The sequence below is a fragment of the Convolutriloba macropyga genome, chromosome 12 (assembly GCF_964194025.1).
Source record: "Convolutriloba macropyga chromosome 12, txConMacr16.3, whole genome shotgun sequence".
Classification (NCBI taxonomy): Eukaryota; Metazoa; Xenacoelomorpha; order Acoela; family Convolutidae; genus Convolutriloba; species Convolutriloba macropyga.
In genome coordinates, this window is record NC_134479.1 from 18776754 (window position 1) to 18795173 (window position 18420).

The 18420-nt window shown below is 32.5% G+C and overlaps 1 protein-coding gene across 5 annotated transcripts in view; it reads right to left on the reverse strand.

The window, feature by feature from the left end:
• Positions 1-18420, reverse strand: part of LOC142350917 (uncharacterized) — a 72278-nt gene that overhangs the window by 41644 nt on the left and 12214 nt on the right. For all 5 annotated transcript variants that reach the window (XM_075402935.1, XM_075402933.1, XM_075402934.1 and 2 more), the window contains 3 exons: positions 5840-6314; positions 2081-2196; positions 1307-1527 (listed from right to left, as the gene is read on the reverse strand). In XM_075402935.1, the coding sequence (XP_075259050.1) occupies positions 1307-1527; positions 2081-2196; positions 5840-6299 (797 nt within the window). In that variant the 5' untranslated portion in view covers positions 6300-6314. The remainder of the gene's footprint in view (positions 1-1306; positions 1528-2080; positions 2197-5839; positions 6315-18420) is intronic.

The following is an 18420-nucleotide window of genomic DNA, read 5'->3' on the forward strand; positions in this document are numbered from 1 at the left end:
TGAATAGACTGAATACTTATGTTGCAAAATTATGGCAGAAAAACAACGGTCTTGTAAGATCTAACTTTATAAATGTTTTTTTTTGCCAGAGAAAAGGTCCCATTTTAAAACAGCTTAAAAAGTCAAGAAAAAAACTTGACCAGTAGGAAACAATTTTTCTATAGCTCAGAAAAATGCAACTATATAGACAGATAAGTTAGATTGCTAGGTAAAACTATTTCACTAAGGCTGTGGAATATTCACGACTATTGCAAAAAAATAAAATAAATTTTAAAATAAGGAAAACAAAAATTGTCTATTAATACTGGTTGTCTTTTGAATCCAATTTGTCAGATTCACAAACTCCTCTTCAGTTTTGATCTCAGCTTTGATCAATTTCAATTAAGAACTGGTTAATGTACCAAAGAATTTTGCATCTAAGTTTTTTGCGCCAGTTTTCGTTTTCTTTTTCGTATTTGCTTCATTTTTTCTGTTTTCTTTTTTCGGTTTTCAGGCAGACTGCACTTGTTTTTTCTCTTGTCTTTGGTTTGTTTTCAATGTTATTGTATAATTTTTTGGAGTTATTTCTGTTTTTCTTCTATCGATGCGCAGAATATGCGCATATATTAAATATTCAAATATTTCAAACTTTGGACTTTTCTCTTTTACAATTTCAAAGACTTAGAAGTTTTTCAGGTTTTTAAAAAAATCTTTTAAGATTGTGACAGAAAAATAACTATCTTGTAAAATTCTGACAGAAAGCTATCTTGTAGATACTGGCGTAATGAATGGTTATCTTGCGAGATTCTGCTAGAATGAATGATTACATAGCCATAATTTTGCAGAAATCTTGTAAGATTATACAGATCACTGAAATATTTTTGCAAATTCTGTCAGAAACTTGCATGATAGCCATTCGAAATTGTATAATATAACTAACTATCGACTGGGGCATCGCAGAAAATACAAATTGATTTTTGAAAAGACATTGGTTTGTTGCTTGAATAAAACAGTGTCAAAAATAAATTGGAATCCCTAATAAGTTAAGGGAAAATTGATGACGTGGCAAATGCCGATCAAAGTGAATCCCGTTCAAAGCAAAATATCTTTTTATATTGTTTTTACCCCCTTGACCAGTTTTTTTGGACATTCTAATTGCTCATACCTATTACAACGACAAAAATTGTTACCAGAAAAATTAAAATTTCGAATCGATATTTCTTTTTTTACTATTTACTACTTTTGGATGGAGGATGATACAAGGGTACAATTTTTGAAGAGATTACAGCTCCTGAAATTCATTGACATCCAAAATTATCTACCTTACCCATAATTATTGACAGTATCTTGCATCCAGTTCGGCTTTCTGGCCGACAGTAGCTCGTCAAATTTTTGCTGCCAGAAGTCATTTTTATTTTCAATTGATTCAGCACAGGGTTCTTCGCTCCAAGAAGCCACAATGGTGCCAAGGAACAGTCCAAACACACCACATATGAAACCCAAAGCCAGGGTAATACATAATCCAGTTTGGAAGGGCGCAGAAGATCCCTATTTATACAGTGATGCTCACACATGTTCGCTATTTCAAGACTGTCGTTGCAAAATTTTCACTGAAGCTGTTAAAAATGTATTGTCAATAATGATAAACTTGAATTCAAGTATATCAAGATGAACTACAAATTGTTGTTTTTTCAAAATGCAGTTTTTCTAGACTTGTTTTGTTTCAAATTTGTCCATTAAAAACAGCAAAAAATTTGCAGGTAATTTACCTAACGGTGTGTAATTGCAGGTAATTTACCTGAAGTTGGAGAAAATTGTGCAGGTAAATTTTACCTGCACATGACCTTACCTGCACACTGATCAAGTAAATTTACCTATACATTATTTTGTGTGAACCAATAAAATAGAGATAGTCGCAAATTTCTGTCAAAAAAACTGTCCGAGTTTGTGCAAAGACTTTGCAAAGGGAAAAATTAATCCATGTTGTGGGTAGCGGAAAATACTAAACAATTTTTGTGATTATGCATTTTTTTTAACTTGCAACGTTCTAATCGCTTAAATATATTTTGTTAGTTTTTGGAACTTCAATCAGCATCACTGCCTTTCTGAACAGTGTCCCCCCAACTGTGCTGAGTTTATCGTGGGTGGAGTCAAAGAAACCCTTGTAGAAACTGGTCGACCGACTGGCTGAAGGCGTGAAATCATCCAGGTGCCATTCTGAAGAAAAAATTGCACGTTGTAACCGCGGTCGAGACCTCGACCTATTTAAAGATTTTAAAAGTCAAGTAAGGGGAGGGGAACAGCACCAGTATTGACTTTAAATAACACGTGAAGCATCACAGTTGAAGATTAAAGTCGAGCTAGAGTCTAGTCTGCATTTTCATGGGCGGAGCACGTTTTTTAATGAGTTAGGAAATAAGCAGTAAATGATTTTTTTAGGATTAATAGTAATCATTTGTTCTCATTGATCTCTGTGGATGCAAAAGCCTCCACGAACAACGCCAAACTAGCAACGCAACAGGCAGCCCAATTTAGAAAAAACTTGCAAATTTCCAAAACAAATCTCAAGAATAACTGGTTTCTTGAACTGAAATGATAGGTTGTCGCGAGTAGACTATATTTGTTCACCCTAACAATCGACATTTAATGGGCAAAGAAAAAGTGTAAGTTTTTAGTCGTTTTGACTGCAAAAGTATAACCAGGAAGCTCGGTAATGTGCGTTTGCAAATCATGCTCCGACCTTACTCATCCACATTTTTGAATTAATTGCCTGCAAAATTAGGAAGCGATAGAAGGAACTTATATACTGTTGAAAAATAATTGGTGCATATATTTTACAAAACGCTTTGAACTCCAAACCTAAACGAATTAAATGGCACATCAATAGAGGGCCGATGATACCTGCCATTTGCAACACTAAAAACAAGACAAGCAATGAAATAAAAAAAATAATTATTTACGATCAAAACTCAATGTCTATCTATTCAAAAAACACATAACAACAAAGTCAAAATAGCATTAAAAAAACCTAAATTACTTCATAAATTACTTGAACTTCATCAGAAAAGGTATGGGACGTGTCTTTATTGAGAAAAGTTTGCTGGTAGACAAAAATAATTCATTTTTAATTTTTAAAAACAATTTATTTCAAAATTGTAATAACCATTAGCTATCAGACAAAGGCAAGAAGCGGGTTCATCTATACCTACACAGCTCATCTCAAAAGAACTAATGAGAGTGACATTTAACAAAATGGGTTATGAGACTAAAAAGAACAGCAAAAAATACCAAGGTCAAGAAATCAACTAAATTTTGCGAGAAAGTCTCCTAGCAGTTGAAATTTATTCACTAAAACACTTTAAAACTCAATCAAATCTTTTTTTCAACTGCACTAATGTGATATTTGACTTGTTAACAAGGTGATAAGGTGACATCACAGCAACAAGGAACCTTAAATTTGCAAATTGGTCCAGAAATTAATTTGAAGACTATTCAGAGGTCACATAAGCGTTATTGAAAGGATAAAAATACAGAAATGACCTCATTCTAACTCATTGGAAAGGGATGCAAACTCTCTCATTGCTGAGGCTAAGCTGCAAAGTGATGAAAGTATTATAAAAATTGGCAAAGTCACAAATTAAAACAATTTTAACAAACAATTTTGAGCGAATACAGTTTTGAAGCAAGAAGAAATGTTAAAGATTTTTTGCTGAAATTAAAATTCATGTTCAATGCACCTCATTTGAACGATTAATAATTGACCTTTGATTTGAAATTGTTCTGGAATTTAATTAACCTTTAAAAAGGGAGAACATTTTTTTTTAAAATAAAGAGCGCTCCATTACAGTCAAATGTATTTGGAATTCTAGAAATCCACGATAAAACCAATCTAGCCACGCTATTGCTGCTTGGCCTTTAACAAGCGATTGTTCAAAATTTTAGCGACATATCTAATTTGAGTTATATCTGTAAAAAAAATTAGGTATCACCTGAAAAAATTAGATAATTTCACGAAATGCCCCTCAGATAAGGAATTGAACATTGGATTAATCGGATGCCGCCCAAAGACTGCAAAAGAACCACAAATGCTGGCAAAAGTTTAGAATTTGCCATACATCTCAGGATACCTCTAAAATTTTTTCATCAACTGAATTTTTATTGGAAAACGGAATTTTCTGTATTTGGGATAAAAATGGGAGAATTATATTAAAAACGACAGAACCAAAACACAATCCGAACCATTATCATAAGTGAAATATACAATGAGAACAAAATTTGACCTTGCTATCACTGTGTGGCTGTTAGAAATTGTAATTGTGCTAAATAGATGCGCAACAGATGGTTTGGGAATAGAAAATCCGAATCTATCAAAAATTTATCTTGCATTTTGCTAAAAAATTTTTAAATAAGAACGGAGGTACAAATTGCTCTTATCTGTGTTAGCAAAGATTGAATAGCCTTTATCTGAGTAAGCAAAGATTGTGTCAGCAGCTTCTTTTTCATAGCTAACCGTCAATTTGGAAAAAGTGTGCTAGAAAAGAATATTTGGTACCATTTTTCATGGTTAAAATGCTGAATTTTTCAAGGAAAATACGCTGAAATTTCAGAAATTTAGCCAAAGTTTCAGCTGAAAAGAGTCAGGTCAAAAAAATCCGCATTTGACGTTTTATGTTTAAATGTAAAACCAAAAACACTTTAGTTAACAATTTCATCATATTTGTTCGCAAAATTCATCAAAATTTCAGCAAAGATTACGAAAATTATGAACAAACCAGTGCAAGTGAGGCTAGCGTTCGCAAAAATTCAACCTGTGTAACTTCCAGGAAAAAGCAAAACTCAAAAAAAAATAATTTGAAATTCTACGCTTGAAGAGTTTTCTATTGATACCACCCACAACTCAGTACGATGAATATATCGACCAGCGAAAACTAAAATTTTTGACATTTATAATTACACCCTTACTTTCTTCTTTTAAATATCTTGATCATTGAAACTTTCGAACGGTCATTTCCGTAGACCTTTTTATATTCATTAGCTGATTTTCAATGTTTACGTAAAATTTTTAGTTGCAGTATAAAAACTTTGGGTCGAGCAAAAGCTCAGCTTTGAAATTCGGCTAAATGCTGAAATCCGCCTTGAAAACTTGGGTCTAACTTAAGTCTAGGTAATCACAAAGTCAAGTTAAGATCAGTTCGTAAACTATTTGGCTCCACTTTGGTCTTATCATTGCAGTTTTTGGTCGAGCATCATCTGTTCATAAGTCGAGGTGTAAAGATGGAGAGCAATACATTTGTAATATGCGGGTATCTAGTTTTTATATCTAACTGAACCAAGGATGTCGTAACTGTAAATCAATCATCTGCTCAGCCAGCAGAAAGCAAATTGATTCAGTACAGATATTGGCTGAGGGCTAACTGATATTGTGATTGTGTAACCTTTAAGCACGAACAAGTTGAAAATCTGGACCCAAGTTTCCTTGGTGTCTTACGTCTGCCGAATACAAAATTTTTTCTTGACAATGACCTCATTAGCAACACCTGTTTGGTGTCGCTTATGGTCTGGACAAGAGTATGTTCCGTGTGGTCAACAAAGACCAGAATTTGTTTCCTTTGGCTGATGTCTGTTTGGTATGGACAAAATCGCTTTTTTTGGCCTAGACCGGTCTGGTCACATGTTTACAAAAAAAAGGAACTGGGAAAAATCAGACGAAAACCGATGCTCCTTACAACGAGGCTAGAAAGATATCGACAAAAAGACGATAAATATTTCGTACATAAATTACAGTTGAAACCAACAAAAACGACTAGAACCGACGCTTCTCAACCGAGGTAACTCGTTATTTACATTAGAAACAACAAACCTGTGAGTTCTTGATGATCATCGTAAAAACTGTCATTATCATCGTCATCATTGTCTGTTATGAGTGGGTTATCATCTCGATTTGAGAATAAACTTTGAGCCACGACAGATGAAGTGTTGCCTCCGCCGAAATAAGACGACACTGATTTTGGGTTGCAATTCGGAGCCAACGCATAACCATTTGATGTCGCATGCGTCGACCCAAATTGCTCAAATTTAGATTTCACGGCGTTGCTTGAATCTGATTGGCTGCGGTTATTAGATCTCATTGAGATGTGCGATTCTGATTGGTTGTTGAACTTTGCATGAAGGTCGCTGCTCAACTGTGATTGGTTGGATGGATTGTGAGTACCGTTCTGATTGGTGGATATGTGGTTACTGTTACAAGTTACTGGAGTAGTAGTTGAAGATTGAGGTGGTGAAATTAAACCAAATCCGTGAGAGATTATTTTTGTCTTCATTTCTCCTCACAGATTCTAAATATTTTTCAAATTAATTTTTGGTAAAATATTGAATGAGAACAAATAAGATTGAAGAATACAAATTATTTAAAAAAAATCAAAACACTTTGACTTTTATAAAAAGCAATTATTTAAAAAAGATAATTGTTTGAGCTGCCCGCGCACTTGATGAAATTGATTATTATTAAGATTTTGTAATAATTGATAATTTGTACCATAATTGAAGCTATTAATGAATAACTAACTACTGATTTGTCCTCGTGCGTACTTTTCTAAACTTTTGAACTGAAAATGAATTTAAAATTGAACCACAATAACCGAAAATAAACGTTAATATAGGTGTATTTCTCTCGTAAAAAAACAAGATGGAGTAGATTAAATGGTGTTTTAAATAGACCGTTATTAACAAGTCTTTTTAACAAAACTGATCAACTGAAGTTAAACTCGATTTTTGAGAAAAGAAATTTTTTGTTCTGCAATTGCAATTCCAGTTTTTCACTCTCAGGATGAAAAGAGAAATGAGAGACAATAATTTAAGCAATTAAAATGCGTTCGGCAGGTACACAATTGAACGGGTTAGGGTCAATTTTTCAGCCCCAAATTGGCGTGTAGAATGTGAAGCAAAATGGGCCCAAAGGTGAGCAGACAAGGGTATAATGAAGTGATAATGGCTCCTGTTTTTCATCTAGCTCACAGGAAATATGAGTGGATCGAAAGCCGAAAGTTAACGTAACCGAATTGGAAAAAGAATATAAAGGTGAGACGAAAATTAGTCAAAATTTTGAATGAGTAATAGTCAATCCTGAAGAGCTTTTATATTATGCAGGCACTTGTACTGTTTTTGAGAAAAGATGTCAACCGAGCGAGAATTTTAATGTGAATTTTGTTATAACCCTACAATGCTATGTAAATTTCGTAAGATTCATGGAATAGTCTTGCATGATGTACTAAAATGAACAGTCGCCTCCGAGTAGGGAACTTCTCTTTCGTTGAAACCTGCAAATTTGATCGCTGATAAATTAGATTCAGATAACTTCACGTGGATGAAATTCAGATCAATAATATCATATCGATTGGAATACCAATTTTTGTAGCATCTGAGTTTTTCATGATCTCGGGAATTTCTCTAATATCTAAAAAATATTTTACGATTGTGGGGATTTGAAAAAAAAAATCTACATGCCAGTTTTCTGCTTTAGAGGAAAAAATAGACACAACAAAACAAAACAGAATTACGGTAAAAAATTCACATCTAAAAATTTTATAGGATTTCAGGCTTAAAAATTTTAGAAGATCGATTTCGGCTAATTTTTACAATCTGTTTTGTGGCAGCCAGACATTCACACTGGGTCTATTTCCCCATGCACCCTGAAAGGTCCCAGATTTCAGTTGATAGCACCCAAAATTGAAAATGAAAGGAATCGGCGAAAGGATAGGAACCCCCCACGTTTTGTACAGATAATAGGAGATACAGTTCCTATTTCTACATTAACAGATATGCATGAGTCAATATTGTACATTACATTGTAAGTAGTATGCATTATAGGCAAATACCAGATTGAAAAAGGCTATATATCCCTTAGGGCTGAAAAGATCTTTTTCTATTGTGGTTTTTTATACGCAATCAATGACCACTTTTTGTCACGTCATCGTGCAAGAGCTATAAATATGAAGAAAAACCTGAACAAAAATTCCAAAAATTTGACATTTTTGAGGTCAAAATCACATGGTCGTATTTCTCGTGAATTGTAAACCAAAAATTGTAAAGTTTATTCATGATAGGTTGAGGATGACCGTCATAACATAAATGTGCTAAGTTAAGTGTTCTTTGCCAATTTTTTAACTATACAAAATTTTATAAATTTAGGCATCGATAAGTACTGTTCATTTGTTATGAAAATGGCCCTGAATCAATTTTGGACATATTTCGCTAAGAATGGAAACCGAGCAGAGAAAATCTATTATAAATTCTACATACCATAAGCTTAACAGCTTGAAAAGAGGATCCACGCAATATTGTCAAGAGAGATTAAGACAGAAAATAGGTTATAAGAGACGCCCAAGTTCCAGTAACAAGACCAATTTGTGTAAGGGTTGGCACACTAGGCTTCAAATTAACCTGTCCAATCCGGTTGAATCCTGTATTGGTTCAAACTTTTGGAATAATTAGTTTATCCCCGACCCCCCCCCCCCCAAAAAAAAAAAAAAACATAATTTGGTAGCAAAAAAGAATAACATTATTTAAAGTGGTAACGTTTCTGATTAATTAAGGGTAAAGGTAGAACAAGTAGGCTCGCTAATACGCGTTTGCACATGATGTTCCGACCCGAGCTCATCTACATTTTTGCCTTAATTGTCAACCAAATAAAAAAATAACCAAAATAGATGATTGAGTTTAAAAAATAGTTACAAAACCTAACTACTAATTGAATTATGTAATGCCAGACCTCATTACAGCGAACACGAGATCTGGAAATGAAAATCTAAGAAAAACAAACAAACAGCAAAAACTAAATAACTTTTTTTAAAAGCACCCAGCAACAACGTCAAAATTTAATGGGATAAAATCTTAACTACACAAATTTATTTTTCTCCAACTATAACTATACAGCAGAGGAAAATTTTCATTAATGAGACTAAAGAACAAATCGACAAAAAAGAAATAATGAGACGCAATTCAAAAATCAATCAACATTTTGTAAGCCAAATAATTTCTAAAGTCTTAAAAACATTGGTTTTTAACAAATAATTATTGATAAATTTACTCAAAATTCATTAGGAATCAAATATCGCCTGTCTTTGGTTAGACTAAGTCATAGGAACAAACTAAAGAGCTCTTATCTAAACGAACAGACTAGCTATTATTCGATTATTATGTGTTTTTCCGTCAATTTTTAGTTATACTAATTCAGCTAAGTTTTACTGAAAAAAAAATAAGTTCAATTGAGCCACATTTGAAAATCATTGGCATCTATTATTACCCGAATGCGCAAAAAGAAGAGAAGAGAAACACAAACATAGCACTCACAAATTTTTTATGAAATAGCATAATGTCCAACAAACAAACCATCAGTTACATCATAATACCAGTAGACCTGTTAATTTTTGAAATACAAGGAATTGGATGGAACCTCTCAATGATGAGAAGTTACAGGTGACGAAAAAGAAACAACAAAAACTAATAGATAAGAAAAAGAATTAAAATGTATAATATCATAAACTTTGTGACTAATCGCTATAAACTGACTGCTTCGTGTAACATCATTCATTCAATACCTAAATACAAGCTTATGAGACCGGTCAGATTTTTACGGCTGCATAAAGAATAAAAAAACACGCAAAAGAGCAAATTCAAAAAAAAAAATTGAGCGAGAAAAGTGTCGAGCGAAAACCATTGAAATATAAAATTTTCAGTAAAAACATTTCTGTTTTCAATCAATTTATTAACAGTAATGGTATTCTTCCTTTTTAACAAAATGATGTCAAAAAACAAATAATTTTTTTAATCTTGTGGCATCGAATTCATAAATACAATAATTAGAAGATCAAACCGCTAAACATACAAATTTTGTTTGCAGTTGAAGGTAACGGGGGCCTGTCATTACTCAGACTGAACCACATTTCACTTAAATAATTTTCAGATCGGTTACTAATGAAAAAAATTTTAAAAGTTTTTTTTAAGTCTTAACAGCCATTAAATTCAATAGCTTTCAACGGATGTCAATAAATACGCTCAATTATAACCCAATAGGAAGAAAAAGGTGTGTGTTATGCATAGGTAATCTGTAAGAGATCACAATAGGAATTACGACTATGAAAACAGCAACAAATACGAGCAAAAACCAAAAAATCAGTAGAAAAGTGCGGGAAGAAATTGTCAACGCCATTTAAACCATAAGTTTTCTCTGAAAACTTTATCTTTGGTCCATTGAACGTCTGCACTTAGCCAATGGGCGCTATCAAAATTAGGATAATGTGAAAAGATTTCGAAAAAAATCAATATTGGGAAAAATATCCAACTTCATTAGAAAAAAATAAAAACTCGTGCATCAAAGTCATAAAACCAATAGTTAGTAGACAAAACCGCTATCTAGATACACTTTGTCGAAATAGAAAGAAAAATTGTGTCGTCATTACTGAGACTGACCTACAGTTCACAAAAATGAGTTTGAGTTCGCTTAATGCTTAAAAAAGTTTTTGAAACATTGTTTTCAAAGTCTTAACAGCCAGTGAATTCAATCGATTTCAAGAAGTCAAAAATTAGGCTCAGTTATGCCTCGAAGGGGGAACCAGAAAGCTTGTCGGGCATAGGTAATCAAAAAGACGCCACAATAAGACTTTTGACTATGGAAATAAGATCAAATACATGCAAAACCAAAATTTCAGTAGAAAAGTGCGAGAAGAAAGTGTCGAAGCCATTTAAAGAATAACCTTTCATCTGAAAACTTAATCTTCAATCTATTGCATAAGTTATCTCTAAGCCAATTGGAGCTATCAATATTAGGGAAATTGATAAGATTTCAACAGGAACCCAAAACACAAAAATATCCAAAAAATTTTTCAGATTTTTAGAAATCTTGTGGCATCGAAGCCATAAAACCAATAGTTAGAGATAAAACCACTAAACTGATTAGTAATGGTTGCAGCAGAAAAGATGGGGGTCCTGTAATTACTGATACCGACTTACAGTACACAAAAAAAATTTTTAATTTCGGTAATTTTTCCAAAAAAAATTCGAAAAATTGTTTTTAAAGTCTTAAGAGCCATTAGCTGTCAACTCAATGCACTAGATAGGATCAATTTTTGCTCATTGCAAAACCGAAGTCAAAGCAAAAAAACATGAGCGATTCCTTGAAAACGAATCGTTTGTTCTTTGGGCTTCATTTGACTGTAATAGAGATTTGTCATTAACGGAATTGCTATTTGAAAAATGACTCATCTCTAGGTGACTTAAAAAAAACAAAAATTATGAAGTTTTCTTAAAAAACAGCTCTCAAATAGAATTTGATTTTTTATATTAAACTTTCCTATGAGAGCCGAACTAGTCTTTTTTATTGGGCCTTTTGTCTATTAGGAACAGAAAATTGATTCATTTTGTGGCTTGAAATGTAATTTTGATTTTATATTTTTAAGTTGATAATTCGGAGGACAATTACACTAAAAGTGAAAAAAGCCATTCCAAATATGCAGTGTTTACACAAAACTTCAATCCCCGATAACTCCTCAAATAATACGAAATTGAAAAAAAGTCCTTTTAATTTAGAACTCTACGCTGGGCGAGCTTTTTAATGATACCACTCACATTTCTCTACGATGAAAAAATCGATCGGCCTAAATTTTCTGAACAAAAAAAACCCATTTGAGTATATAGTTCCTCCCCCAACAAGTGGGGTCGGAACAACAAATATTATTAAAGCCACTTTTTTTAAAAGACAGGCGTAATATGTAGCAATCTGAGTGTCTAGTTCACACGACCATGTCTGATGGCTCCAACCCGTTCCTGCGGGAAGTTCCCTGTGTTGGGATGAGCTCTAATTTAAAATAAAACTTCAAGACGACCAGTTTGACCAATTTGGCTACTGTGCTTGTACAACGAGAAAGTTACACACCCAAAAATGACAATAGAAACCACAAAGTCCAAAACGCAAAAAACTGAAATTTCTTAAAAAAAACTGAAGTGATTAGTTTAAATAAATACTGGAAAACAGGAAGGAGAGTGCCAGATCAAAAATTTATAATTTGTGTCTCAAAGCCTTGCCTCCGAGTGCGCATATGCTCCAATCTTCTTATATATTAAATGAGTGACAGTTTATAGGGCTGCATGTTTAAGAGCTTCGAGTGGCATGTTTAAGAGACCTTTAGAACAAGCACAGTTAAGCGGACTCGTAAGTAGAGGTCAATGACCGAAAACCCGTTGACCGAAAACGCGTTTTTCGGTCAATGTCCGAAAAACTGATTCGGAATAGTTCAATTACCGAAAATATTCAGATGCAAAAGAAAGCCAACGACCGAGATGGCAAATCTAAGCAAAATGAACAAAAATTACAAAAAATCATGGGTTTTTATTTGGTGACGCAAATTATTTATTCTGAAAGAAGAAAAGCTAATATTCAAAAAACTTTAGAAATGGAAAAACCTCGATTTTCAATTTGATCGCTTCTGCCTTTGTTTCGACTTTTCTTTTTTACTGTTTTGTATTTCTGCTTTTCGTTTTTTCTCTTCATTATATCTCATTTCTGTTTTTTCGATTTTCATCCTTCTTTTTCATTTTTTCTTCTCTTCTTTCTTTGCCTTTTTTCTCTCTTGCTTTTCTCTTTTTTTTCTGTCTGTCTTTAGTTTCTGTCTTTATTTGCTCACATTTCTTTCTGTTCGTTTTTTCTGCCGCTTTTCTTTGTTAATTTTGTCTTTTTCTTTTCTGTCTCTCTTTCTTTCCTGTTCTTTTTCGTCTGCCTTTTCCCTTTCGTTTGTTTCTTTTGTTTCTCTTTCTTTTCTGCATTTCGTTTTTCTTCATTTCTTTCTTTTCTCTTATTCTTTCTATTAGTCTTTTCTGTCCGTTTTCAGTTTTTTAATTTATCTTTTTCCTGTCTTTTTTCTCTCCTCTCTCTCTCTCTCTCTCTCTCTCTCTCTCCTTCTCTCTTTCTCTATCTCTCTCTCTCTCTCTCTCCATCGTTTATCTTTCTTGACTGTTTTCTTCTGCCTTTCTGTCTTTCTTTTTCTTTTCTGCATTTCGTTTTTCTTCATTTCTTTCTTTTCTCTCATTCTTCTATTAGTCTTTGCTCTCTCCCTTCTCCGTTTTTTCAAATTTGTTTTTTTGCTGTCTCTTTTCTCTCTCTCTCTCTCTCCTTTGTTTATCTTTCATGACTGTTTTCTTCTGCCTTTCTAAATCTTTTTCTCTTTTGTTACTCTCTTTCGTTTCTTTCTTTAGTTTGTCTTTGTCGTTCTTTCCTGTTTATTTCCTGTTTTTCTTTTGTCTTTGTTTTTTCTTTGTTTTCTGTTCTTTTTTGTCTTCGTTTCTTTTCTCTCTTTCTTTCTTTTCTTTCGCTTCTTTAGTTATCTCTTTTTCTTTTCTGTATTTTGCTCCTGTCCTTCTTTTCTGTAATGCTTTCTATTTTCTCGTTGTTTCCTCCTTCCTTTCTGTTTTCTTTTTTCTCGCTATTCTCTGTTTCTTCTGTTTTTCTTTTCTTGCTATTCTCTTTCTTTTCTCTCTTGCTTTTCTCTTTCCTGTCTTTTTTTTCTGTCTCTTTTCTCCCTTTCTTTTACTCATTCTCTTCTGCTCTTTTTTCTTCCTTTCCTCTTGCTGCGTTCACTTTGTCTTATCTCTTTTTTTATCTCTTGTTTTTCTTTTTTGCTCTTCTGCTTTTTCTCTCTTACTTCTCTCTTGCTTTTGTTTCAAATTTTTTGTTGTTGTCTTTTGTCTCTTTCTTTTTTGTTGTTTTTTTCTCGTTTTCTTTTCCCTCGCTTCTTTTTTTCTTTCTTCCTTTTTCGTTCAAATTTTTTGTGTTTCACCCGTTTTTCTTTCTTTCGTCTCTCCGTTTTTTCTCTATTTTGCCTTTTCTCTGTCTTTTTTCTCTCCTTGTCTTACTTGCTTTTTTCTCTTTCTCTCTCTCTCTCTCTTTCTCTCCTCATTCCTATCTGTTTTTTTATCTTTCAGTTGTCTTTCTCTTTTTACTTTCTTTTTCTGTCTTTCTGTCTTTCTCACTTGCTTTTTTTGTTTCTTTTTTTCTGCATTTTGTTTTTTTTTGTCTTTTGTCTATTATCTCGTGCTTTTCGCTTTCTATTCGTTCAATCTTTTCTTTCTTTTTCCTTTTTTTCTTTTCTTGTCTTTTTTTCTTTCTTTATTCTTTTGTTTCTTTTCTGTCGTTCTTTTCTCTTTCTTTTTTTGGTCTGTTTTCTCTCCTTCAATATCTTGTTTCTTCTCTCCTTATAAATGCTCCTTATACATGCGGCCTAAAGTATTACAGGTGTTACACTACGCCACCTTGTAGAAGTCGGTTATCTTTACAGGTCTTATTTTTCCTTAAATATGCAAGTTAGAAAAACCAATAAAGTTGAACACAAAATTGCTGGTTCTTGGGGGTAACATACTAAACCAAACACATCCCAATTGGTACAATCACCACCGGCACTCCCCCCACCGGAGCTATTTGATGTCGTCTCCGACCTCCGCCTGGGCGACCTCTACTGCGATCGCCAGACGGTAATGTAAGGTAATACCTATGGCTGTTGATCGAGCAGCATGTTTTCCAGCCCGATGTGGTGCAAAAATGAAACTTTAAACTTTTCTTTTAAATGATGTTCTTGTTATGCTTTTGCTGGCCTGCTAGTTTAAATAAAACGTGAAATCGACCGCAGCTTGAATATACATGCTTGAACGGCTGGTATAATTTGTATGTTTTGGACGCAAAAATGACTATGGTCACCAAGAAACAATGCTGCTCAGAACTCAACACTTTAAACAGGCAACAGTAAGCCTAATGTTGCTATGCTGAGAAAACAAAAGAAAAAATTTGATTCAAGTTTAGGAGGGAAATCCATTTTAATTAAACGAATTGTAATTAACCTTTAATCTTAAACTATCAACAAGGTGACTCGGTAATATGCAATTGCACATAAGGTTCCGATCCCGCTCATCCACAATTTTGGCATGATTGTCTACCAAATGCGGAACATAGAAAAAGCCAAAAATTCAAGTATTTTTTAAAAAAAACTGGTGTATGAACAAAAAAATAGCCCCAAAGGAAATTACTCAATAGTGGAGTGAAAAATGCTGCATTAGATTGATGAGATGATTAAATATTAAGAAAGCAAGTCAAGACGAACAGCAAAATCAAACAACAACAACAACAAAAAATTACATCAAAAACTTCATGTCCGTTTTAAAAAACAAAACTTAATAACAAAGTCAAAATAGCGTAAGATAAAACTGATATTAAACAAAATAACTTTTCACTCACTAACAAGTAGTTGAGAATGGAAAAAAAATGCAAAATTAGGTAACACTTTATTTTTTTTCGAAAAATTTTCCAAAGACAAGAACGCCATTAATTACAGAATGATATAATTAAATAGGTTTGTTTATTCTACCAAAACAAGCCCCTGAGAATAGAAATTGTCCAGAATATGTCTTATGTCTACAAAAAGAACGTCAAACATGAAAAAAAATTAAAAACTAATTTACTTTTTTCCGTGTCGAAGCTAGTAAAGTCAACGATTTCTTTAAAAACATTAGATTGTGTGACACCAATATCTCTTGAAACCTTCCTTTGACAACTATAATGTCATACATGGATGGTATTTAACGAGATTAGATAAAAAACAAACAATAAGAAGAGCAAAATTGCGAAGTTACAAAGTGTTTTTTTAATTTATAAAACAATTGTTTTCAGAGTCATGAAAGCCATCAGCTATCTACTAATATCTGAATATCGGATCACGGACTCCTTCATGAAAAGCCAATGAAACCTGGTCATTGTACTGGATTTTTCAAACGACTAAAAAACAAAGTAAAAAGGACAGTTAAAGACAAAATTAAAAAAAAATTCAAAAAAATTCTTCGAGAAAGTAGTGTCGAAGCCGTTAAAACCATAATCTATATCTTCAAGTATTTTAATATTATTAATTTTCCCTTATTTTGAAAACTAATAATGTGATAAACGAACTGTCAATAACGTGAAAATGTGACAAAACAAGAAAACGTGAAAAATAGGCAAATACCTAAATTTTTTTTTAAAAAGTGTGAAATCTAGTAACATCAAAGCCAGAAAACGGTAACTCAAAGCCAGAAAACCGCAAAAAGGATTGAATATAAATTCAGTAGAAAGAATAAACATTCTTTCATTGCTGACAATAAGCTACAAGTTGACCAAATTAAGAGAAACATAGAGGCAAATTTCAATAAGCCAATATTTAAAAATTAATTACTTATAAATGTCAAAACGACCATAAGCTTACAAGTAAAGGACTAAACACTAAAAATGGGAGTTAATTAGAAAGCGAATTTCATCTACCACTAGTGAGCTTGGATTTAAAGTCATCTGTTCTTTAATCAATAAAAAAATATCTAATTTCTTTCATAAAAAAGAGCGACTGATTACAATCCGAGTTAATTTTGGGTTGTAACAGTTCAAGATTGGTCCAAAACTACACCTGTTGATGCTGTTTGTCCAATAAAAACACTTAGTTTTTCTATGGTTGTGGATATATATATATATATATATATATATATATATATATATTATTAGTCAAAAAATCAAAAATAAGTGCTGCGATGAGTAAAATTAGCAAAAAATGGCAAAATTATAATTACGGTGCACTTGCAGCAGAATTTGAAGCAAGAATAGCCCCCATTTTGAGCCTACAAAGATTGTGTTAGTGGTGTTCGAGTGTGTACTTCCTGCAAATTTAATCAAAGTGGACTAAAGAATCTGAAGTCGTGCTTTTTCGTACTTTTTTGTGTTTCAAAATAAAATCAACAATACTTTCCTAATGAAATGAACACATTTTAGCAAAATTAGCGAGATACAACAACGTGGAGCTATTAAGAAACTATTTGGACCTATCATGAGTGATCTTTGGTTTGAAATGTTCTGTTATTTAATTAATGTATAAAAGATCAATTTTTTTTAATAAAAAAGACCGACTGATTACAATCCGAATTTTTTTGGCTTATACCAGTCCAGGATTGATCCAAAACTAACCCTGCTAATGCTGCTTGTCCATTAGAAACACATAACTTTTTGAATGTTCAATACATTGACATTTTGCAAACTCAAAAATAGATGCTGCGTTTTTGATAATCAACTAAAAAATTTAGCAAAAAACGTCAAAGTTTTAATTACAGAGCGCTATCAATGGATATTGAAGTAGAAAACGCCCCATTTTGAGTCTTAAATGATTGTGTTGTGGAATTTGGGTCTGTACTTCATGTAAATTTAATCAAAATGAACTAATGAAACTTATTTCATGCTGTTTTTGATGAAAAAGTCTTAACATTGAAAATTTTAACCAGATTTTTTGACAAAAAAAATAAAATTAGCCTACAAAAGTTTTTTTGTCTTTACAAACAAAACTCAACAACGCTTTCTAAAAAAATTACAAAATATTAGCAAAATTGTCAAAGTTTTAGTCAAAAATTCCGGAAATTGTGAATAAAATCTCACTGGAATTCACTCTATTTTCTCAAAATTTATACCCCAATAACTGTAAAAAACGAAAATTAAAAAAATCTTTTTAATTCCAAAGTCTACGCTGGACAAGCTTTCTCTGATACTGGTCTCAATTCTCTTCGATGAATATATGGATCGGCCAAAATTGACTTAACAAAAAAACCCATTTGAGTATTTAGTTCCTCCCCTCAAGAGGTGTCGGAACAACAGTGATCGCCAGAAAAAAATGATTATTTAGCATATATTGAGTTGTTTTGTATGCGTTTGTAAGCGTAAGAATTGTAGAATAATTTTCTTTGTTAGCAACTTTATGAGATGCTGGATTTCTAGAGACTTTGTTTAAATTTATATCACTTTATAATTTTTTCCGTGTCTCAGCGGCAAGAGATTCAAATTATCTGATTTTAGGAAATACCAATCTTATTCTCTAGAGTTTTATTAGTTATGAAAAAATATCGAGTGAAAACAATGTTAGACCATCATGAGTTATTGGTGTGAAAAAGAAGCAAATTTTAACGTAAGTCGTAGAACAATATTTATTAAAATTCTTTACTTTATAATTAACTTTATATTAATTGGAGTTTATATTAATAATTAACTTTATATTAATTGGGGTTCAGAAAAAATCCTGCAGAGTATCTGACAGTCGTTGCTCTCACAGTCTTTGTTCTTTTATGTTCTACGTATGTGGAAGGGGTGAACACCATTTTTTTAAATTTTTTTAAGGGGTGAACACCATTAAAAATTTAATTAGTTTCAAAATTTTTCCACCAAATAATTTTGTGGAAAATTTTAAAACATATGAAACAAAAGAAAATTTTCAAAATTTTGATTCGGACTTTCTGTGGAAGCAAAATGAAAAATGGAGTTTGACATATATCTGAAGAATTTGAAATATGAAGCAATACATTTTCTGCACTATCCATTTTAGTCAAGTTAAAACATTTTTTTGTTTA